Source organism: Accipiter gentilis, chromosome 31 (genome assembly GCF_929443795.1).
Source record: "Accipiter gentilis chromosome 31, bAccGen1.1, whole genome shotgun sequence".
Lineage (NCBI taxonomy): Eukaryota > Metazoa > Chordata > Aves > Accipitriformes > Accipitridae > Astur > Astur gentilis.
Window position 1 is genome coordinate 6,825,143 of NC_064910.1, and position 24,093 is coordinate 6,849,235.

The window sequence follows — 24,093 nt, forward strand, 5'->3', positions numbered from 1 at the left end:
GGTGCTTTTTTTTTTAAAAAAAAACTCTCCCCAAACCAGCTCCATCTGTAGTCTTTGAGCATCTGGGGGTTTCTGCCAAAGTGATCAGTAGCAAAGAGCTAGCATTTGTCTTTGAATTGCAGCCATTATGTGTTCCAGCGTTCCCACACCACGGAGAGAAATCGGAGGCACTCACAATTCTCCCTGGGCTAACGCCGAGCCGCTGATCCAAAGCACAAGGGATGACGGCAGTGCATGTGCACTGCTTCATATAAAGGCAAGGCACGGTGGAAAAAAGGACATTGCTGCTTTTCATGACCTATAAAACTTCCTCACTGAAAGCGGGCTTGGCTGAGGGCAGCTCTCCAACTCATTGGCAAACCTCTTCAAAGCGAGACATCCAGCTAAGGTTGTCTTTCATACAATACAGCCCTTATTCCCTCACGCCTTCGGTTCGTGAGTAGACACTTTTCCCCAGGAGCCACAGCACGTACAGCCATGCAACAGCTACAGCCCAGTTTTGGCCACCTCTCCCCAACACCGACGCTGCAGCGCTGGCCTGGAGAGCGGACACGTGCCCGTGCACACCGACAACCTGCACGGTCCGGCTTCATCCCTTCGGGTTAGTGCAGGACACCGCAAAACCCTTTATCTGCTGTTAGCTGCCCACCAGCCCTACTCACCTCCCACCTGGAGGGCTGGGTAAGGCCTTGTTTTACCATTCATCTTGTAAAGAAGATTAAAAGAGAAGGTTAAAAGGGGAAAAAAAATTACGGATGAAACAAGTTCTCTGAATGGAAGATGCAAAAAAATGCTAAACACCAGTAAGCTCCTAACAGCACAACTCAAAGGTCTCTGCTATGTTGCTGCATATCAGGTTTCAGAAGAAACTTCTGGCTTTTGACATCGAGTGGAAGGCAAGAATGTTTCTCGCTCTGAAGCCCTCTAGTGATGGCCAAAAGCACAGCACTCACAGAAGTACCTGCTTTGAGTGCAACCAGGAGGAAAAATTTAGACAAACCCTTGCACAAGAGATGGCTGCTCATCAGCTGTGCCAGGTCTAGATGGCCGTATCTCAAGGAGCATGTAACAGCTCGTGGAGCCATGCTAAGCAGAGCTTTGGCGACTGTTTATCCACACTCTTAAGTAGCTATTTGTCCTCCAAAGGCTGATGAATATGGGTGTTTTGTGAACAATCATGGATTACACCCCTAATCCAAAACAGGCATCAATCTATTACGAGCAGATCTTAATCAAGACTCAGGAAAAAAAATGTGGAAAATTCACAAGAATGTAGGCTTGATACTAAATATCAGGTTGGTTTTTTGCGTTTTTTTGTTTTTTTCAATCTCAAACACTGAAATCCAACTTTTTGATCTATATTGTGCCTTAACAATAGGCACAATCTCTGCTGTCCACTGAATATACAGCTCCTGAATACTTGAGTTTCCACAGCTGTATTCATTTCATGCATTATGGAGCTGCAGAGAAGACCAGTAGAAGAAACATCCTCATTTTTTTCTAAGAAAAACTCTTTTTAACTGCCAGCCAGTCTTCGATCCCTCCGTATCCAGCACTGCCTCAGGGATGCTACGGTGTCGGAAGGTCTTTCCTATGAAACTGTAACACTCTGCCCAAGCCCACTGATTTGCATTCTTCTGCTTTATCAACAAGCTGTATGAAATTCACGTATCACAGAACTAGCTATATATTATTTATGTCTCAAAATGGTAAATCATTACATGCATCTTATGCAACAATGTTAAACTGAGCATTGTTTCCCACAGTAAAGTCTGCTCTAACACCTTATGTATCTTAAGACCACCTCATTGCCAAAGAAACTGCTGACTTAAATCATACCTAAGTAATATTTGGAGGAAGAAAGAGTGATATCCAGTGAGTTAGCAATGGTACCACACAAGCATACAGGGCAAGGGCAGGCTGGGCTTTTGATTCCGGACTTCACTTAAAGCAAACAGATGTCTTTCAGAGGCAGATCTACTTTGGCTACCTAGATTAGCCAACTAAAGGGTTGTTTTCTTTTGCCATTCACTAACCAAAGCACCATTAAACTCAGGATTAGCAAGGTTCTCTGCCTGCAAATACGGGGCACGGTCCAAGATGTGGTTCACCTAAGCCAGTCTCCCGCGGGTCACCAGATGAGAGGCAGCTGGCATCACACATCCTCAGCACAGGTTTTTTGCCTCCACCGTTGGAACCGAGCTCACCACCCAGCGATTCTTTGCTCTGACATTATCCTGAACACTGGAATTCAGAATCACAACAAATGTTATGGAAATGGTCCAAAGCAGAAAGTGAAGTAATTTCTGAGGCAAGCAAGCAGACTAAAAATAGCCTGCTGCACAGTGGAAAGAATCAGAGGGTGGGGGAATCCCTGCAGAAGACCTTTACACTCCGTTCTTTATTCCTAAATCTGCAGGTGTGGGGCACTACAAACAGTCCCGCGGTAGCCATCACAGGTGGCCGAGGAAGATGTGGCCAGGCTGTCGGAAAAGCATCGCAGCTGGCCTTCCTCCAGGGTTCACGCCGCAAAGGGATGCCTGCAGGGGTGCGGTTCCCTAGGCAGCCTCGTGGCTCTAACCCTGAGGAGATATGATGATGATGATGATGATGATGATGATGACGACGATGATGATGATGCAGGCCAGGCCTCTCCCACTGCTTGCCCTGCCTGGCCCCTCTCCCCCACCCCCCTGCCAGCTTTTGCTGGGGCAAAACCAGTAGAAAGCTAATCTGAATTAAAAAAAAAAAAAAGAAAATACTTCTTTACCAGCAGAGCGCTCTGAAGGATGCGACCAGAGAGATGCTGGTACAAGCGCCGTTGGGAAAGGGGAGGAAGAGAGGCAGGGCTGCCCCTGCAGTAGCAGCCAGACATCAAATTGGCTTTGCTGTACTGTAAAACCACATCTCAAGGGAGAAGTAAATAGAAAATAGGGAAAACCTGTAGACACCTATATCATGAAGAAGCACTGCTATCACAACAGGATGCCACCTCCTTTCTTTCCTGCCAGTGGGAGAACTCCTTTCCTGAATTTACATGCGTGTTTATTTGTTTGTTTACATTTGTAGGCATGGGAAAGAGAACAAGTTTGCATTTACGTGCTGATCCATCCATTTTTACAAGAACAGTGCAAACTCTAACAATTGGTGTTGCAATTCAAGACTAGGCTAGGTACATTTCCCAAACTCTTTTAACCAGAATTGAGGAGAAGCAGCAATTCCAAGACAGGAACCGACATCACCCTCGGGGACTGAAATTTGAGTGGAGACTTGTTTGACGATGCAGCCCCCTCTGATCTATAAATCAGTGCAACTCTATCATTTTATAATTGACTCAAGGCTTTACATTTAAACAAATTGTTGCAAAGGGGCATAGCCAGAGAAGCAAAAAGAAAAATTCAGCGTGAAAAACAACTAACTCATTTATAAAAACGAGTTTGTCTCCCAGGCTCAAAGAGAGGAAACGCCAATAAATGCTAGAGAAAAGGCCGCCGAAGTAAAATATGCAAGAGACAAATAAAACCCTCCTTAATGGTGCTGCCTTTGCATCACTGTTTCCACAGCAGTGACTCACGGCTGCCTGGCCGCCCGCAGCCCTAGCCGGGAGGACAGGTTAGTGCAAGGGGAGCCAAGCAGCCAGCCACAGGGATGCTCGCTCTCCCTGCTGCCTGTGGTCTCTTTGTCCAATTACATTTCCATTCGGTAAAATATTCCACATAAGAAAATGATCTTCAGGAATCATGGACACTCTCCTTTCTTGCTCTTGGACGCAGCGCCAAGGTGTTTTGCCAGGCCGGTAACAGCTATCTGAAGGTCTGTGGGCTGTTGCATTTACACTAAGATTTCCACTTAGTTCTTACCAGCTCTAGAATCAAACACTAAAATTCAGTTCAGGGAGAAGGAGCTACAGTGGAAAATATCCCTGCTCTGGTGAAACACTGCAGAAACACCTCATACACCAACCGACACGCAAAAAACTGAAAGTTCATTTCTGGAACTGACCCCTCCACTAGGCAGAGAGAGGGACACTTGTGAAAGCCCCCACCATTCTGCAGAACTAGGTGTAAAAACGAGCAGGCTGTTGAATTCTCACCATGGCTCTTGCACCAGTGATATGCTGGGTAAAGAAACTACCATTTTACCTGGTGGACACGAGGCAAAACACAACACCAACGTGCTTGCCCTCCACACAGGAACAGTAGCTGCTTCTGCTGCTAACTCGCTCACTTCTCGCAGACACACCTTTCAGATCAAATCATTTGAGAAATAAAGCCTGACATGAAAAAAATCAACAGGCAATCATCAGAACAAAAAGATGCCTCCTTGGCCAGACTCCCATCTGTCTAATCATGCTTGAAGCAGGGTCTTACTAAGAGAGACAGCAAGGATGGGAGAGTGAAACTAAACTGTGCTTATTATGAAGCACCAATCTTTGCAATTTAATGTCAACACCTTTGCACTTTTATTTAGCGGTAGAAAATGTTCTCTGCCAGAGAGGCTACACAAAGCACACTCAGTGGGCTTTAATCCCTTTTGGATTAAACCTATCTAGAGGAACGTACACAGGCCCCTTGCTGGAAAGGACTTGAGATGCTTCTAGGCTCAGGAGACAGGCAGCATCTTCTCCTATACTGATCAACTGCACTAGTTTGCACAGCATCTTCAAGGCTCTTTTAACACTTAACTCAGCCGTGTGCTTCCCATTGCACATTTAAGAGATTGGGCACAGGGGGAGAAGAACGCTTTCCTGTTAGACGCAAGGGGAGTGTTCATCGTGGTTACAAGTCAGCTTAGAGTACAATGAATTCCCAAGTCCTTGAGCATTAGCACTTGCGGCCATAATCTCTAGATTTAGGAGCTGGGCTTTAAGACTGTAGTTCAGCCAACAACTCCCTATGCAATCACTCAAGCTGCGTGTTGCAAAAGGAGCACTGTCGAGGGACTTAGAGCAAACATTTTTGTCTCATTAAATGTTGGCGAATAACGTTGTTATTTTATATTTATATAGACATACGCACATCTTAAGAAAGAGAAAGAGGCGGAGAGAGATCACGCAGGATAATCTCAAATGTACAATACTATTTGTGGACCTGTGAACTAAAGAAAGAACCAGCGGGAGATTTTAAAATGCTTAGAAGTAGTTTGCATGTGCTACCCTGCACACATTCCTATAGCTGCAGCACTCACTTGAAAGTCAAGCATCAGAACTTTTTCTTAAAAAAAAAAAAAAAAAAAAAAAACAACAAAAACAAACAAAAAAAAACCCACAAAAACCAGACAAATTACTTCCCCCTCCTCATTTACTGCAAAACAGTGGCCCGCTGATTGATAACGGACAGTGGCTAAGGTCTGCCCACCATTCCCAAAGCAGAGGCTACAAATTTCAGCCTCTCCTGTCTCCGCACAGCCTGCCAGTTTGCACATAACTTGTCAGGACTTTGTATCTTTGGAATTTCTCCTCCTCATTAAACTTGGCCAAAGTTGGCCAGCCGATCCAAAAGGTATTTGGTGGAAAAGAAGGCAGGACACATGCACTATCACCAAGAAGCCTCATTTCCTTAGGAAGTCAAGATAAAAATACAGAATGTTGCAGCAAAAACAGGAGTAGCCCACAGGCAGGTGCGGTTTATGAAACTACAATTAAACACAGTCAAGAATGATTACATTTCAAGCAGATATATCCCCTTTAACATAAACAGAAAATTAATTCTCCTGTCTTTGATCCTAACGCCCGAGCCAGATTTTAAAGTGCACCTCTGAAAGACAGCAGCTCATACTGGACCTGGGATCTCTTGCTTGCCTATTCAGGCAGGAGGAATACAACCGCAGACCTGGGTTCAGCCTAGATACTTGCTAAAATGAAAGCACAGTGCTCTGTCACAATCCTCATTGGTTTTACTCTGCCCAAACTGGCAAGAGCACACATGCTCTAACACTGTATTGACAGGGTTGCCTTGTTTTCCTCGAGTAGATGGTATGTCTGATTCACCAGGGGTAAATTGAGCTGAGCTCTGTGTCCGACAGAAATGATACAAAATACAGCCCCATACTTTTTGCTATTACCTGCACACAAACATTTATGTTTCCCAACAGAACTCCAATCTCCTCAGACAGCTCGAACAAACAGAGCTCAGCACTCAGGAAGGCAACTGCACAAACACTCCGCTCAGCTCAAAAGAAATGCTCCATCGCTAGAACTTGCGCCGGCTCTTATTGCTCAAATTTGCGTCGGTGCAGCTATGACCAGTAGGTTAAATATCACAATTGTGAAAGCATCAGCACACTACCCACACTGAGCCTTCACCGCTGCTAGTATTAGAGTGCAGATTTCCCTGAAGACGCTCGCAGTCATTCATATACATATGAAATCACATTGTCATTAGTGACTCCCTAGTCAATGCTAACAGCAGGGCTCCAGATGACTGCAGGTACCAAGTCTAAGGACTGAAGAAAAATAGGCAGAGGATTACAGTTAAATGCGTAACTATTGCCCATTTGGACTGATAAACAATGCCCAAAAGCTGGAATTCAAGCACCTGTCTTACTCATCACAACAATGGTAACAGACGTCAGTAGCTCACCTAGATGACTTATCCTTTCCTTCTGAGTGTGTCAATGCAGTTGCACCATCAGACCAAAGGAAAGAAATTTTTAAAGAAAAAGTCCAGACTTGTCCAAAGAGCTCAAGACTTGCAGAGAAATCTTTTTAATATGCAATCCTGTCCTTCCACCAATGGAAGTCAGGTATAGCCTACACAGCCTTCTAGTTTCCATTATGCTCCAGTACTAAACATGTGCTCTTGCATACTGACGAGCAGTAACAGATCGCAGTGCCACAGCTGAGGAGCATATCCTGAGCATCATCTGTCGTGCTACAGTGGAGTGTTACCTGGTTCTCTTACAGCCAAGTAGGTAAAATTTTAAAGCTGCGTCCCTAAAACAAGGACATTCTTCTGCGCTCCAAACTACAGCAGAGTTCCCTTTATGTGGCCATAAATTCAGCTTGTGTAATCTAAACGTCATTACAATTTACAGAGCACTGGCAAAACATTTTCTGCTAAACAGGACAAAAATGTTGCCCATCAGACCCGGCATAAGCACACAGATGAGGAGAAGGCAGAGGCAACACAGCCTTCTCTGCACGTTCTTAACACAGTGATCCACAATCAGCCTTGAGTATGAAGCCATCTCCTGGCCTCAGCTGAAAAGCCATGCAACAGGAATACTACTAAACGACCATCATGAAGCCTTCACAGTCAAAGCTCTTTTGCTGTTGACAGATAATAGATGCTGGTGAAGCAGCAATGGTGCCCTCAAGGATCTTCATGGCAAAAGGAAAACATCTGTTTCTTCAAGCCTTGAAACAGTCAGGTTCCAAAACAAGCATGTTAAAATATAGAGAGAGCTATACTCGCAAGGACAACTGACAATAGGGTCCGCATGCAAACAGTCTTCCATTCAGGTGGAAATCTTGCACTAAGAAACCGTATGCTGAAAAAAGCAGACAGCAAAACAAGGATGTATGAATGTTTTACATCTCTTTTTTTCTCTCCTCGTTGCCAATTTTCCCCCAACCACATAGTATCAGCGTGAAGTTGCTCTTTGCTGGGACATAGCAACACAGAGCCGTGGTGCTTGACACCAGCTCTCTCCAGTCAATCCATATTGCATATTGTTTCCAAAGCCGCTTGGTAGCAGCCACGACTTTCTGCCCTGACCTCAAACCGCACGTGGAGCTCCCTATTCAATCTCCCTCTTGCAGCCGCATCAAACCTGACATCCTCCCCTTCCCAAATAAGCTTTTCCAGCCTGACAGTCTTGCTAACCACCCCCAGGACTTGGATGAAGAGTGAAAGTTTGCCCTTTATCCAAACTGGTGCCAGCACTGCTTCAGGAAAGTTTCTTGAATCACATCCAAAAATCGCAGATCTGACTCAGGCCGGGTGTTAGATGTATTTTCCTTGCTGGGAGATAGTCACTGCTCCTTGTATGGCTGTAAGGACAAAAGGCTCTCCAGAGTTAAATGTCGCTCCAGTCTTTGAGGACTACGTGCTGGCAGGCTAAGCACTGCTCTGCCACCCAAGGACAGGGGTCTTGCGGCATGTCTGACACCGTGAGCCCCCCCGCAAGGCCCTGTGCACAGCCCTCAGCCTGAAGACGGACAGGACCACCTCCGCCCAACCCGAACGGGGGGGGGGGGGGTCTTGCAGAAAAACGGGCAGCAGAGCTGATGGGGGCTGCAGCAGAGCCTGGTCCCACACAGATGTCAGCCAGCACTGCAGGGCTGAGCCTCCCAGCATCGGGAACATGGTAAAGCCTGGGGAGAAACTGTGCCAGGCTGCTGGGTGAGGGCATGCAGCAGAGGTAGGTAAAGAATCTCAAATTAAGGAGGGAAACAGTCAATTATACAAATGCTCTGCAGCTCAAAAAAAGGCTGCCCCGCTGGCTGCAAGGCTATTGCAGCTCTCTTTGACCTCCTCCCAAACCAGACGTTACAGCTCAAGGGACCACTCTCCAGCTGTTTTCCCCTGAACTGTAATAGAAAGTTCCTAGCAGCCTTTTTTTCTTTTTTCTTTGTTTTTGACCTAATACCTGGAAGAGATCAGAGGTTAATCAGCTTCAGAAGAGACCGGACAGCAGGGCTGTCCACACTGTAAATACCTTTCCTATTTATTTGTTTTCCACAGAACGATTCTTTGTTTTGCCAGGTAACTGTTTAACAAAAGACTACAAAATTTTGTACAGACTACTAGTAAGCAACCTCACATTTGAGGGACAAGCAAGTAGGGTGCCAGTACTCCCCATGGGAACAATCTGGATTTTTAGGTCCCTGATCCATCTTCCCCAATTCATATCAAGAGGAAGGGACATGGCAAAGGCTTTTGGTAACTCTACTGGCTTCAGGTTTGCTTTGGCTAACTTTGCAGTAAGTACAGCCGTGGACTGGTATGTAAGTCCTTTATCAGGCAGCTGCACTAAGCCAGGAAAAGCCAGGTGAAGCAGTGCATTCATGTCTCCACACTAAAAGGCCAGCCCATCTTCAGCTTCTCCAGACTGGCTTGGCTCAGTTTTGTTGCACAGTGCAGTGAGGATCTGGATTTCCAAGTATTCCAGAGTAAGGCATCAACTTTTTCAATTTTTTCCCTCCAAACAGATCAAAATCCACAGACTGTCTTTGGGTTTTCATGAGGAAAAGAAAAAGCACATAAAAGTTAGGGCAAACTTCTTGTGTTTTGTATTTTTCTTTTCCCCTCATTTTGTCTGCCTGCATGTGTGGGAACACACACACATTTTTATTTATCTGCAGTCTTTCTGCAGACTGCTTTTGGGATGTCTTACAGACGATGGATAGATCATCCACATGATCGCAGTTTGTAACACCACATAGGCCACAAGATACAGACTCACAAGAATCAAAGTGACTTGCCTACTGCAACAGAAAAAAGCAGTCAGCAGAGTCAGAAAGATGGCAATGAATAATTCGGGTAACCTTTCCTGTCTAGGTACGGGAGATGTGCCACGTTTCTCTGCAGGCCTGGAGGTTTTGGTTTGGGGTTGTTAACTTTTCTGCAGAGCACATACAGAAAGGGCAAGACAGGCAAGCACTAAAAGCAAGCCAGCTTCTTTCATAAATCAGCAGGATACAGTATCCAGTTGTTTACTTAGCATAATTTTACACAGACTAGACTGGACAAGTCATGAAACACTGGGCACAAGAGCTGAGAAATGCTGCTATTAAAAAGGCATGCGGAAAACTTTCCCAAGGGATGCCAAGAGTGTGTGTGGGAAGAGGTAGGAGGAAGAAGCAGCAGCGTCAGGGGTTATAACAAACAGAAAAGAAGCGATTATGTTTTTCCATCAAGATCAGTTACTAAACCTTTCAAAGAGAAAAGCATCGCTGGAAGGGGAACACAGGAGTGACACTGGAAACAACCATGCAGCTGCAAAGAAAACCTCCAAAAGAGTTAAGCAGAGTCAAGCCATCTGTTTAGGGTGTAATGCAAGTTAACAGCTTAGATGCAGACAGATTTGCCAAATAAGCTTTGCTAAGGTTTTAAATGTTATTTGCTTCACAAGAAAATGGATTCTTCTAACTAAACGGTGACTGCCAAATCTTACGGTATACTTGAGTTGCATCTGATAACATCAGTCACAGCTCACTTGGTATGCTACAGTGCTGCACGCCAGTAGGCAGCAAGGACCTCGTGGAAACCTAACAGCATGGTCAGTGAGTGGAAGGGGTCAACATGGACTGAAGACCACCTTCTCCAAAACGATGCCCCAAAAGGAACAGAGATCCTACAATAGAAAGATTAAAGACAGGCTAGAGGAATCTCTCAAAGAACACCTCCCCCCACAACATGTGTGCAGCCTGAGATTCATCCTACATATGTACATTTTGGAAAATAATTTTTAAAGCATGTATACGCCGATAGCTCGTATTGTTCCCCTTTTACGGTCATTGGGCTCGTTCCAACAACAGAATAGCTTTTAATTGATGAGGACTGGTGGGATTTTGTTTTTATTTGTTCTATTCTCCAGTGAAACTTTTTCACCCTACACGCGCTCCAGCTTCGCCCCCTGAAAGTGAAAATAGGACCTACATATGCACCATTCTGTAGGAAGACTTACAGATCTTTACATCTTACAGATCCTTTAGTGTTTGCTTTAGTGCTGTAGATATAAAGATCTATAAAGATCCACAAAATCTTCTAGATCTTTTCTTAATTTGTTTAGAGAGGAGGAAAGTGGAAGAGACAGGAAAGTTTTATGCACATCAACACCCCCCCAACGTTCCAGGCAGCAGTACTAACTAGTCATAATATATTCAAAGATCAAGCTGATATCTTCAGCCCACCTCCTCTTTTCTCATCCTTACCACCATTCTTTTCAAAATTAAAATCTGAAGAGAAAACCACAAGAAAAGCTGAGAAGGATGAAGAGCATTTCCACAGCGCCATGTACATTACAGAGCTGTAATGTTTCTTCCAACGTCTCTAGTCGGCAGCTATACTACCTCGTTTTCTTCATGCCAACCCAAACTTTTTAAGGAAAGCCTTCACTGACTTTGACATCCCTCCTGTTCGAGTGATCAAAGCTTTACAGCCCAGAACTGATGTAACCTCGCTGATCCTGAGCAATGTTTGAATTGCAGAATTAGGGCCTTGAAAACTGAAAATTTGGGGAGTGCCCACAGCGCGTGCCAACACATTAGGCTTTCTAATTTGTTAAGCATTTGGCAAAGCAAGCAGTGGATCAGAGATATCCCAGAAGAAACAAAGTCTTGTGTCTGTTCTGAACGCAGGTTAGACAAACAGATATCCTCCACAGCACTGCTTATATTTAAGCAGAAAGGCATAATACTGCCAGTAAAACACACACAGAGGCACAAATCACCTAGACCTTCAGTAGCCGCTCATCAAAAAACTCACAATTTCAGTTTTGTGGAAGTTTGCACTCAAGCCTCTTTCCCCATAGGCACGGACACGGTTAGTGTTACCATTAGCCTACAAGAGTAGTTCATCTAACTGTAGCTCTTGAAGCAGGCGGAGAAGGTAAAGTTGAGGCTGTGGTTCCTTCAGCATTTCTTTTGGGGCTGTGCTGAGGGTGGCAGTCACTGCCCCTTCTGTCCCCACGTTCTCTCCTCCCACCATCCCCATAAGCTCTGGTGAGCTAGAACCAGGATGGAGCTGCACGATCCACCAGCAAAAGGAGGCATTCATGAAACCATCCCTTGCGGAACTGAAGCCATGGCTTGATGATTCGGCCACCTCTGACAGCAACGTCCATTTGAGCTACTGCCCCATCTCCCCCATGGCCGTTGGCGGCTGTTTTCCAGTCTCATGCCACCTTCTTCATAGCGACGGCACAACTGTTTGTAATGTCATGCGCTAAACTAGATCAACGAACCGATCCAGGTTATAAATAACCAGGAGAAAGAGAGGAGTGAGGGTATTTTTAACCTGGAACTGGGGCCTGTTCACTGATCCAGGTCACCATCTGGCCCCAGGGCAGTTATGCTGGCACAAGTGTTGGGAAACAGGCAAGGAATCAGCGAGCAAGAGTGGACGGGAATAACCTACGGCCACATCTGCCACTAAGAAAATGGTACATGCAATGTTATCACCCATGCCTGGTGGTAAAAAGTGGAGCTGACTTAGCACAACTTGGAAGAATTTACACCACTTTTTTAGCCTCCGCAGGCTCATTACTTCGAAGCGAAAACACATGAGGTCCAATGGTAGGAACAACACGTTTAAGCTGCATGGGGCTAACATCTCCAAACTCCTTCCTCTGACTGCCCTTCGTCCCCTAAAAAAGCATGAGCTCGTGAGATAGAAGATAGACAGTGCCAATATACAACTAGCTTTTCAAAACCAGCCAAAAATCACTGAAAGTTTCAAAACATAAGCCATCTCCCGCAACATGAGCTCAGCCATACTATAGACAGCATTTTTCAATTGTTTTCCTTATGCTGTGCAACCTCTCCATTACAACTGTTTGTGATTAATATATGCTATTAAAAACAGAGGGAGTGTGCAGTACAGCCAATCTTAATGTTATGGAAGAAGCCTTCACCGTGCGCAGTCCAGCAAGCTGTCCTGTGAAAAACCGCTGCACAAATGGAAAGGTTTGCTGTGCAAAGAACATTTACTGTGTGTCAATGCACCTTCATTCTTCTCTGGTTTGTCTGCTTGTTAACTGCAGCAAAAAAGCACTGTCTCCTCATGAAGGCAGCCTTTGAAAATCTCTAGCTGAAAATTGATTTTTATCAGGCCATCTTACAAAGCAAGAATGTCTAGCTCTTGGCAGACACAACAGCTTAAGTTAGAGAGTGGCAGTCACACTGCCCATCGATCACAAGGAGATTCAGAGATATGACTGAAGTCCTATCAGTCGACCTAACCCTGCCTTGTTTTCCTCCCTCTCCTGCCTGTTTACCCATTACACCCCAGCCACTCGCCTAGGAGCTTGTGTCCAAGGCCATTTTTACTTGTTGGCACTTATACGCACACATAAAAATATAAACCATTTTGCAGCAACACCCTTGCAGGAGTTTTGTTTAACAGAACCAGCTTGCCAAGGACCCCCTGCTCTGTACAACGCACATGCATTAACATAATTTTTCCCCTAATACCTATATAAAATTGAGGAGTTCAGAAAAACAAAGACGCTTGGTTTGAAGAGGCATAACCTCTCTTCAGAAGTGCAACATCAGTCAAGCGTTGCAGATATCACACAGGAGGATCTCATTTGATTTAAAATCTGAAGCTGTTTTGTTAATTTGTGGATGTAACTCTATAAAATACAAATGGAATCAACAGGGAAAAACCCATGCTTTTCCTGATCTGTTTTGAAGACTTAATTTAAACTGATTGCTTTTTGAACAGCATAAACTGCAAGACATCTAAGGATTCAAATATAGGCATATATTTTTTTATTTCTTTGGCTGGGCTAATTTCCCATCTTTCCCATCTAAAGCTCCACAGTAAATCCCCCTGGGTCAGTTACAACTACTACTTTACAATGCTGAATTCTGCCAGCAATCTGCATAATGTTCCTGCAGATGTTTCTGCTTTCAGGCTTCTTGGAACTTTATTGGACCCATTCCTTTGAATAAATGTATACCCTTTGTAGACTGCAAATGTACCAGGGAAACTAGTGCCCTCTATGTCAAGCAGCCCCTAGTCACCTTCTTTTTCAGTAAAAGCAAGATGCTACACTTAAGAGAAAAAAATGGGAAGCAGGGCATCTGACTTTTTTTCCCCTCTTCTGAGAAGTTTCTGAAAAGGGAGTGCTACATGTGGTCATACACCCTGGGACCAGTCAAAGCAATTTGTGAAGGCCAGAGGCCCCTGCACACAAGGGCCCAGAAATCTCGTAAAGGGCAGATGGGCTCAGGAGGTCAGGTCCTGCAAACAGAAAGCAAAGGTTCACAAGCAAGGACCATGCCCTTCAACAGAAATACGAGGTAAGACATATGCCATCTCTCGTTATTAAGTTTTACCCATATTGCTAATAAAGCAGAATGTTCCTCTACTCACCTCAGTAACGTCCATGACTTTGATGGCTGCCAGCTGACCTGTTTTGACATGCCGACCCTGAAAAAAAGAGAGAACCGTCAGCACCGGCATCTCACCCATCCCTTCAGCATACACAGAGCAAAACATTCAGACCAGAGCTCCAGCCGCTGGGTTTTGCCCCAACTGTGCTGGACTCTTCTGATGCTTCATATGAAAAAACAACAAATACTCTAGATGGCTAAAAGAAAAAAAGTTTCTTTTTAAAACGTTCTTATACAAATCTTAGACTCCATTTCTTTTTCTCCACATTAAAAGGATGATTATCAAGATTAAGCACAGACGGATTACATTCACAGCTTCCCTTCTGTTTACTTTAGCAAAGCTCATAGTCAGTAATGATAGTTTATTAACATGCCAGAACAGTTGAACTCCACATATTGCATATTTTTTGGCTATGCACCAGTGTATATGGTGTACCTGGGTGACATTTTACTAGGTAAACTCAAGCATGCTTAGGGGGTTGCAAAAGGACATTTCTCTTTGTTTTGGTCTTCACTAGTAAAAAAAAAGTGAAGTTTCTTCAAGTGATGCAGAAGACGACCTGCAATCGCTCTCTTTGCCTGTCTCACGATCGCTAGACAAGAACAAGACGTCGTCTCCCTTCAGCTACGCCACCATAAGGGTACGGTTTCTCAGTACAGCTGGAGCCGAATTAATAGATCCCAGCTCCTGCAGCAGGGAGCTCCTACCCTTCCTTCCCCTGCCTCCCTCCAGCCTCCTGTCACACATTCTCCCGGGAGCACTGAGCTCCTTCTGGCACTCCTCGGATCATATGATAAGCTGATTGAGATCACTAAAATGGCAGAAAGTTAGCCGAGAAAAAGCAAACTGCAAAAGCAAACTGCGGGGTGGGGCCGGGGATTGCAGATCAGGAAATTAAAGTGGTTTTGCTCCACAGTCAGAGCAGAGTTGGAGCTGATCGCAGGGCTGGGAGGGAGGCACGCAGCCCCACGGCCCCACGGCCTCTCCAGCCACCGTGGGCTGACTTCTGACAAAACCCCTTTGCTCTCCAGTATATCTTTGCACGAGGTGGGGCCATATCAATTAGCTGTTGTCTATTTTTTTTTCTGAACAGGCACTTAGAAGTGGTCCTAGTATTGGTATTTTCCAGCTCTCCACTTAACACCCTGCAGTCTGCCCCAAGACTTCCAGTCGAACAGCCTGGTCTCCCAACGCCTTTCCCAAGCATTATCCCAAAGGCTCTTCTCTGAATCAGTCAAGCTCTTCAACAAGAGTTATGCCCACTACACTTCTTCACTTTTATCACAAATAATGATAAAAACCACAACAAAGCATATCACTAGAGTCACAGTTCCTTTACCTTTCTCATCACCAACTTCTAAGTTTTCTAGGCAGAAACCTATACATAGCAACCACTATAGCTGATGGACATCAACAGAATTTTTTTTTTCCTGGACTAACTTCTTAATCTCTTTCCAGATTCTTTTGAGACTGGCACCCTAGAACTGAAGCACCCCAAACCACTAGTCTCTTTGGAGAAATCTTGACCCCTTCACACCTTATGACGCCCTTCATGGAGGTAACAGCCAGGCATTGCTGGTGCATGAGAAAGGACGAAATACTGCAGAATTCACAGCCTCCGCTTTCTTTAACAACTCTTATTGTGCTGCGCTCTCCCCTTATTAACCAATCCACATGCTTTCTATAAATAAATTACTGTACTCGGGCTTCTGCCGGCTCTGTAAACTCTCTTTATTGCATGCATTTCTTTTTACAGCTTGGTCTCAAGCTGGTTTCGATTCTGAAACAAAGTTAGGGTCGTAACATGTGTGCAGTGGCCAAGATTGACCTCATCTTGACCTTACTACTTCTTGAACCAAAACATTTCAGCAAGCCCAGGAGAGATGCAACTCCAGTTTCCCACCCTGGACCTCTGCCTAATGACGAAAGCCTGTGGGCTTCTCCTCAAGACTTACCATCCCACCAAGGGAGGAGGGAAAAATATTTTACACCAAGGTGGACAAATGCCTCCCCTCAGCTCTGCCTTTATTTTCCACAGCTCTGTGGAAGGAACTAAAAGGCCCAAGGACGTTGGGAAGCACAGTCTGAGGTACAAAAAGAATATGCTAAAGATAAGAGAGGAACAAGGACATCTCAGAGGAAAAAAGCTCACAGCACTAAGGAGGACTGACGAAGAAGAAACTTTTTAAAAAAACAGTCAAATATGGTTCACCATTCATTCTCCAGCAAAGCGGGGATGCTAAAACGGTGGCAGAACATACTCCAAGCAGAAAAAGTGGCACACGGAAGAGCGAAGTAGCAAGACATCCACGGGATGCCACATATTTTATGGAAAGTTTGTTCCATTAATATTTTTAAATCCACGAACTACTGGTGGGCTTGCTATTTCCATAGAGAAGCCTGAAATTTCCCAGGGCTCAGCTTCACAGCTCTTCTCAAGACAACATGCCTCCCTGTGAGACTGGCCCACTCGGGATGACTAATGTGCACCAGCCCAACCATCCTTCCCTGCAGCTTTACGGGATCCTGCCAGTGCCTCCACTACTCCCTACGAGAACCTGGGCCACGACAGCTACAGCAGAGCGCAGCGATTGCTCGCGTTCTGCTCTGCTGTTTCTGCAACAGGGATGGGAAAAGCTTCTCCCATAACCCTCCTAAGGGACTGGAAAGCAAGGGAACTTCAGACTGTGGGAAGTGTGGACTGCTCAGTATCCCAGGCCAAATTTAAACCCCGGTCATTTCAGAATATTGTTAAAAATTACTCCAAATACCCTTTTCATAATGTATGGAGCATTCATATTCTAAGCATCCACAACATATATGGAGGGAGAGGGGGATGTTGCATGACATTGATTTAGATGAGAAAAGTAAAAGGGCATTTTGAAGCCACATTCTTTTCACTAAAAACATTTTTAGAGGGAGGGAAAAAGCAAACATCGCAAGCACAACATATAAGCATGAGCAGAGTTTTTGTTTGTTTGTTTATCTGCTTAACAGCTCCGCTCAAGAACAGACTTGTCAAACTATTAGAATGCTGGTATAATTTTGCTTGCAACATGAAATGGCTAAGCATTCCTGTTTCGGAAATCAATCTTCAGATTTTCATAGACAGCTTTTGCTTTGGAAAAATGTGCCTGCATTAAAAATAATAATAACAAAAATCTCAAAGTGGTTGAACGCGACGAAAGAACTACAGAAGTCGTAGATGGGAGAAACCCTCTGAACTCAATCTCCTGGGATTAAAATTTATTCAAATTCAACTCCCAGGGCACTTCATAAATGTGGTAACCATTAAGGCCCCATCCAGACACCATCTCAGCAACACCACTGGCTAACACTCTGGCGGGACAGCATTTTTCTTGCAGAATGAGACCCCTGCTTTAGTGCTGTCTGGAGTCGCGGCCTCTCGGGGTGACCCGGGCTCCCTCATCCCCAGGGCACAGCAGAGGTTCTTGCAGCTTTGTTTCTCCCAACAAATTGCCGGCAATTACCATCCGAGTATCTGAAAAACGCCACGAGATTGCAAAACACTACCCACATTAACTGAAAACAGCAGTTTCTTAAAATATTGCTAGATACCAAATATCAGAGGCTAGGGATCACAGGATAACTGTTCCCTAGCCAAAAGTTAAGTATGGATATGAAATATGTAATGAAGACGACCACAACCTCGATGCATCTTGTTAAGCATAAGATGACTGTCTCCAGAGACAACAGACTGAGGAGGCTGCAGAGGTCACGCTGCATAGTAGCAGCAACAGGTAGTAAAGGCTACATCATCCCAGGAGCAAGAGTTTGCCCCTTACCAGGTCTTGGGCTTGGGGCCACAACAAAACATCAGCACTGTCAGCTGAGCCCGGCTCCCAGCCCCATGGAAAAAAGCCCACCAACACATTCCCTTCATTTAGACCATGTTAAGATTTTATCGACCAAAATCTCCAAGCTACTTGTCATGTCTTATGCACCCTCCCCGCCTTTCTTTCCCTCTTTTCATGAATCTATTCATATTAAAGCACTTGTTTATCCTACCAAGGAAGCAATGTAAGAATATTTTTAAGACTGCAACTGCACCATTCTATTTTTAAATGGCCTGTTGGGATGAGCAAGTCAATGGAGTTGAGCCTGCTGACCCCACGTCTTGTCCTGTTTCTTCTCATGTGGATGACAGAAAGTTCATTTACATTTACATATGGAGGGCTTTAAATTACAGCTCTTCTCATCAACTCAGCAACACTGCAGCATTTAACTGGATCTTAAACTGAATCCACTACTTAAGCATATTCCCAGTCATGTCTGATAGCAATATGCTGTTTATTTCTCATCTTGGTGGGCTTTATGCATGTTGAAAAGCAGAGGGGACAAGGGGAATCCTTGGTAGACTGCCAAGATCTGCAGAACATTATAAATTTCAAGCCTACCCACACTCGCCAAGTCAGTTAATACACCTACTTCTTGCCTCTTTCTTCCTCTGCACACATTAGTACTGTAAAATTTTTGTTTTGGAAAGGTTCAAAGGCAAGTGGTGTTATGTGCTGGTTTTCATGCTGCTTTTTTTCCCTAAGACGCCTTAATGTTATCAAAGAACTATGCAAATTAAATGCAAAAGAAATATTATCAGCTCATTTACCTCCTACCTCCCCCAAATTATCCAAGATACGTATTCCACAGCAAGGTAATTCTCCTACTAACACAGTTTCCGGCCTGTGTATTAACATGCCTTTTGGGGGACAGTTTCTGGAAGCTTGCTCCCCAGCTAAATGGCATGGAAGTAGAATATGGAGCAACATCACACATTAAGGAAGGAAGGCAATATGTGTGACTCATGACTTGCAAGCTTGGATTATCCTGTGTACTGTACACAATTAAGTCTCTGGAAAACTTCTCCAACCTCTTAGTATCCTACGCTGACAGTTGTGGAAAGAAGAGCAACTAAGTTGAAAAAAATAATCTACTAATTCAAATTTCAGTTGCTACAACATCCACAGAAGCAGCAGGCTAGATTTAAACAGGCTATCAAGTGAAAACTCACCACGGTGCCACCTCCTAGTAGTGCTGTACAATGCCTCCATGCCAAAATTAACTTTTCAATTTGCTTCTCATTTAGTTGACTCTAAACTCCTTCCAGCCTGAGGCAATAGGCCATGGAGCAATACTCTGCTATTAGGTTGCACACACCAGTGCAATAAATGATACCTTATTATCCCAACGCATGTTTACCATCAGCTCTTTTTGTCGCTCGCCAACACAAGAAGTTGCAGACCAACCAACTTTGCACTGTGAATACTACAAGACAGTTTTTCCTGCTCCCCAGAAAGACTAGGCCTATCCTGTGAAAAGTGATGGGAGTAATGCTTGCGGAGGAAACAGAACACGCTTTTTTAACAGGCAAAAAGACAGAATAGCACAAAGTGAAAGCAACCTCCCCAGTTAAAACCAAATAAGAAAATATAAAATGTTCTTAAGCAAAAAGTCTACCTAGTTGCATTTGTAGCCAAAATAATGTTGTTCCTACTGATACAGCGTTCTGTAAGCTACATAATCATAGGCTCCAGCGACGGAGATAAATCTGTAAAAAAGGGATAATGTTTATCTGGCATGGAACCTCCTTCTAGAATAAAAATCAGCAAACAACCTCAGTACAAAAGCCTGGCAAATCACCGAAGAAACACACGAGAACAAAAAAAGGCCAACATTAATGTTCTTTCTTCCTGTTAGATGATTTCTAAACCCAAACCAACCAGAAGCTATTAAAGACTCCCACTGTTTAAGCCAAAGACAGGACAGGGTTCTGTGTTTTCCCTCTGTCTAACTCTTGACATCAAATGCCTGGAAAGCAAAACAGAAAACAACATACACTCTATCCTGCTTTAGATATCCACACGCTCACTAGCTGTCTATTGAAGAAACAATAATGACAATTTACTCATGCATAGTACTGCATTCTGTGAAGTATGAAAGATGCAGAGTTATTATCAGTCCTGTACTTCCAGGGACAGAGTGAAAAGATGTTACCCCTAGTAAGAAAAAAAGAGAGTTCTATGCACTGATTTTTTACTTTGATTGCTAGTTTTGTGGTGGCTATCCCACTCCGAAAGATGCTGGATATACATTACCAGAGGCATTTCCTTCTCCCAGACAGCTCATTGCCTAAAAAGGAAAGAAAAGGAAGGGGGAAAGATGGTGGGAAAACCATGGCAGAAAGCCACAATCTAACTTTCCCAGGATCGCAACAGGTCAACAGCAGAGCTCAGAGTTAGGAGGCGTCTCTGCCAACTCCCAGCACCCTGCCCAGCGGTCCACCTCGCCCTACTGATCAGCAGGAGATGTTTTTGTCTGATGGGAGAGGACAAGAAGAGAACTGCAATGGCAGACAGCTCTCTCGCCACTTCACCTGGAAAAAAACACCAGTTCCCCGTAGGACCTTAGACAGATTTGCCTAAGCAAGGCCTGGTGATCATGCCCATTTCAATTCACAGCCACTGAGACATTTGTCTGGACAATAGATGAAAAAAAATGGCACAAGAGGGGGGTGTTGCAGGGGAAGGGTAGGGTAGAAGGTCTACCAGTGGTGCAGTTTAAGACTGGGCCTTCATTACCCAGTCATGCCAATCCCAGTCCATTCAGCCAAGTAGGATCCCCCAAGGCTACACACTTCCTGGCTCAAATGGCACAAAACATTCCCTTATCAAGTGGCGCTTACAGATTTCCCTCTTCCTTCTCCCTCCCTCTTCCTTCTCCCTCCTAAATACCGAGCCGGAAAGGTCGATGACTTAGGCTCTGCTGGGCAACACTGGCAGCAAGGCTGTGATGTGTTTTTCCACAAGGCCTCAACTTCAGGCCACTGAGAAGTTTTTGAAAGAGATGCCTTGCTGAGTGCTGCCCCTTCACCAGACCCCCCAGCCATCAGCTGGCTGCTGGACCAAGCTTTGCTGCTCTGTAGGTGGCTGCTCAGAGCTTCCTCCCCCAGATGCTTCTTCTACAGGGACACCTGAACTTGAGTCCTCAGCCTGGAAAACATCCTCAAAGTCATCAGCCCATCCCTCCAGCCACCACCAGGCTATGCCCAGATTTAGTAAGCTTCACTAAACACACCGTCACTCGTTTTCTCTTATAATAGAGTCTCTACCCTCAGCCCTCTCCAAAAGGAGAAGGGCCTCTAACCTTATTATTTCTTGTACTTTTTTCTGGTTTTAAACATACCTAGGTAATTTAGTTGGGACATTACTGAAAGACACCAAAAAAAACCCCAAACTAAAACAAAAGAAAAGAATGAAACCAGAGTAGAGGCATACCTCCCATGTGGACACAGTTGGCTCAGAGTACATTTGGCTTCCTCCGGAAACATCAGCTAAAATCTGCTGTGTCCGGCTCTCATTCAGATCAGTTCTTCACTCTAAGTTAACAGCTTTACCAGTCATTAAATCCACCCCTCCTAACACCGATTTGTCTCTTCGCACCCCCTGCAATGGTCTCTTTTATGCAGAACAATTTCTTTCTGGCAACTATAATTAAAAACAAGCCAGATGGAGACCATCAAGAGAAGAATTTAGACCAAAATGATAGAACGCATACTTATAGATACAAAATGGCATGGGCTACAGATACAGGTGACTTCTCATTTTACACCGCAGCAGCCACCTTCACCACCAAACACCCTCCGCTGGATCTCGCCCACCAACTCAAAGAGAGACAGGCCTGGTTTGGTGGCATGGCCACAGGGTACCTGGCAGCAGGGTTGGCATTAATCAGGTTGGAGGGGACCACCACAGGTCACCAGAGCGAGCCCTGTGCTCGCCAGGTACCACCCCACCGTCACAACCACCCAGTGCCACTTCAGAGAGATGTCACGCACCACACGCTGCTTCTACCTCGGACCAAGCGTGGCCCAAACTGACCCGCCGAGGTCCTGGCGTGGGTGGACGGGGGCTTTGAAACAACGCAGGTGCCTCCTTAGCTGAGAGATGGCAGATAAAGGGCAGAGTCTCCTGACCGCTTCTCCAGAGTGACATCGAAGTAAGCCTGGATGAAAAGAGCCCGGGGCAGCTTCTCTTTGTTTGTTTGCTTTTTAAATGAATTCGTACTGACATTTAACTCGTCACCCCTGGACGTGCAAAATCTGAGCTTTCCGACCGAACGGAGCAATTTACACCTTGTGATCAAGGCCCTCTGCAAACCCAGGCAAGCCTGGGCCCATTTCACTCTGCTCACTGCCGAGAAGCTGCTGAGAAACCACCTCGGTGCTGGGCATGCACCTTCTTAAAGAGAAGGGAGAGATGCCCCTGACGAATTTAAGTATTTAAGCATTGGGTACACAGAAGTGCCACAAAAGACATACTTTTCTTTGAGGGGAAATAAAAACATGGGGGAAAAAAAAAAAAAAAATCAAAACCATAGTTAGTCCCTGCCCCTCCATGCACCAACACTGTTGTCAGCAGCCCGCACTCTCTTGGGGGACGTTGTCAGAGGTCATATGCCACAAGAGAAAGAAAACCAAGCCCATCCACACCCTACCAGCCTCGTTGCATCCAGTCTATTGCCAAAAACAGTGGCTTCGAGAAACGGGCGATGGCCACCCCCAGGCAGTGAGGGGACGGTGTTCCTCACCGGACGGCATTTAGTAGATACAGACAGCACATGGTCGGCTACGCTGCTTCAGGGGCCTGGCTGCCCAAGGCACCATCCTGAAACATCCAGCAGCCTCCCAGAGAGCACCAGGAGGGCTATTAAATAAAAATCAACTTTTTCTTTAATTTCAAGTACACTAAAGAGATGAAGGAATTATTTTGGAAGGTACAAAACCTCATTGTAAATGCAAAAGACATGGTGGGAGGGGAAGGGAAAAGGAGAATGATTGGCTCCACTGCTTTTATTTCCCTTTTTAATACGTTTCGGGTTTGCTGTTGTTGATTCAGCCTGCTGGACAAGGAGGAGCCCAACACACACACTGCCATATTCGGCTGTCCTCACCAAGAGAGTCCCACCTTCTGTCTAGCTGTACCACAAGATGCTAACAAACACACTGTGTGGGGAGGATCTGAAGCTGTCATTGGACAGTTTAATATTAATGAGGGACAAGGAGAAGGAGAACTATTTTCATTTATACCATCCCTGTGGAACAATACAACTGAGCAGAGCAGGGAAGTCAGGCTGCATAGTGAGTTTTATTTCAACATGGTTACAATGAAAGATTTCACATCCGCTACCTTTAAAAAATTCCAGAACATTAGCAGTAAAGAAGAAAAGTTAATGAACTCTTAAATATACATTTATACATATATATAAAAAAAACAAAATTAAATTCCAGTCTAACTGTCAATATTCCTCCAGTGCTACAACACACAACAAAGGAGGGCTGGAACTGTGTGTTTCAGGGCTTTTCGCTTTTCCTACTGAGGGCAGACACTGGTTGCCTTCTCCTTCCTTTAGCCTTTACAGACACCACCAGTGCCACTTCCAGTTAGTCCCATCTCCTTGCCATTGTGGACTAGGGAACCATAATTTACTAGGCAGCAGCTGCTGAAATTAAAATGCATCTTCTACGGCACCAGATATGCTGATGGAGTACTACAAGAGGAGGCTTTCTTAAAAAGAACGGGGACTCTGTTTTATACTAGGACCCTGTAGGTAACAGCAAATAAAGAAATATTTTACCAACTTGTTTGCAAGATGCAAACCACGCATTTAGCATAAAGTTATATGTATTTTAATTAAATGAGGACTTAAACCAGAAGACTCTTTCCAGCATTTTTATCTTCTGACGCTCTGCCAAGTACATCTGTGATTCTAAAGGAAAAAAACCCCCACCTTGTCCTTGAGAAACTGGCACGTGGCCAGCGAGTGATCTGTAAACAGCTTTGTGTCCACATGAACTATTTTCAAATACTCAGGCAGTATTTTCAGACCTCAAACTATTTCTGCTTCGTCAGCACTGGAGCCTGACTCAGAAATCCAAGCCCGTACTAACAACCCTTTCTGTACCAGACTTGCCAACAACAAAGCCCCAACCTCAGAGGTCACCAGGCCCTTT

General features: G+C 44.8%; 1 protein-coding gene across 9 annotated transcripts in view; it reads right to left on the reverse strand.

Annotated features, from left to right (window-relative positions):
* MAP4K4 (mitogen-activated protein kinase kinase kinase kinase 4) overlaps positions 1-24,093 on the reverse strand; it is a 170,408-nt gene that overhangs the window by 75,934 nt on the left and 70,381 nt on the right. For all 9 annotated transcript variants that reach the window (XM_049834558.1, XM_049834553.1, XM_049834556.1 and 6 more), the window contains one exon: positions 14,046-14,102. In XM_049834558.1, coding sequence (XP_049690515.1) covers positions 14,046-14,102 — 57 coding nt within the window. The remainder of the gene's footprint in view (positions 1-14,045; positions 14,103-24,093) is intronic.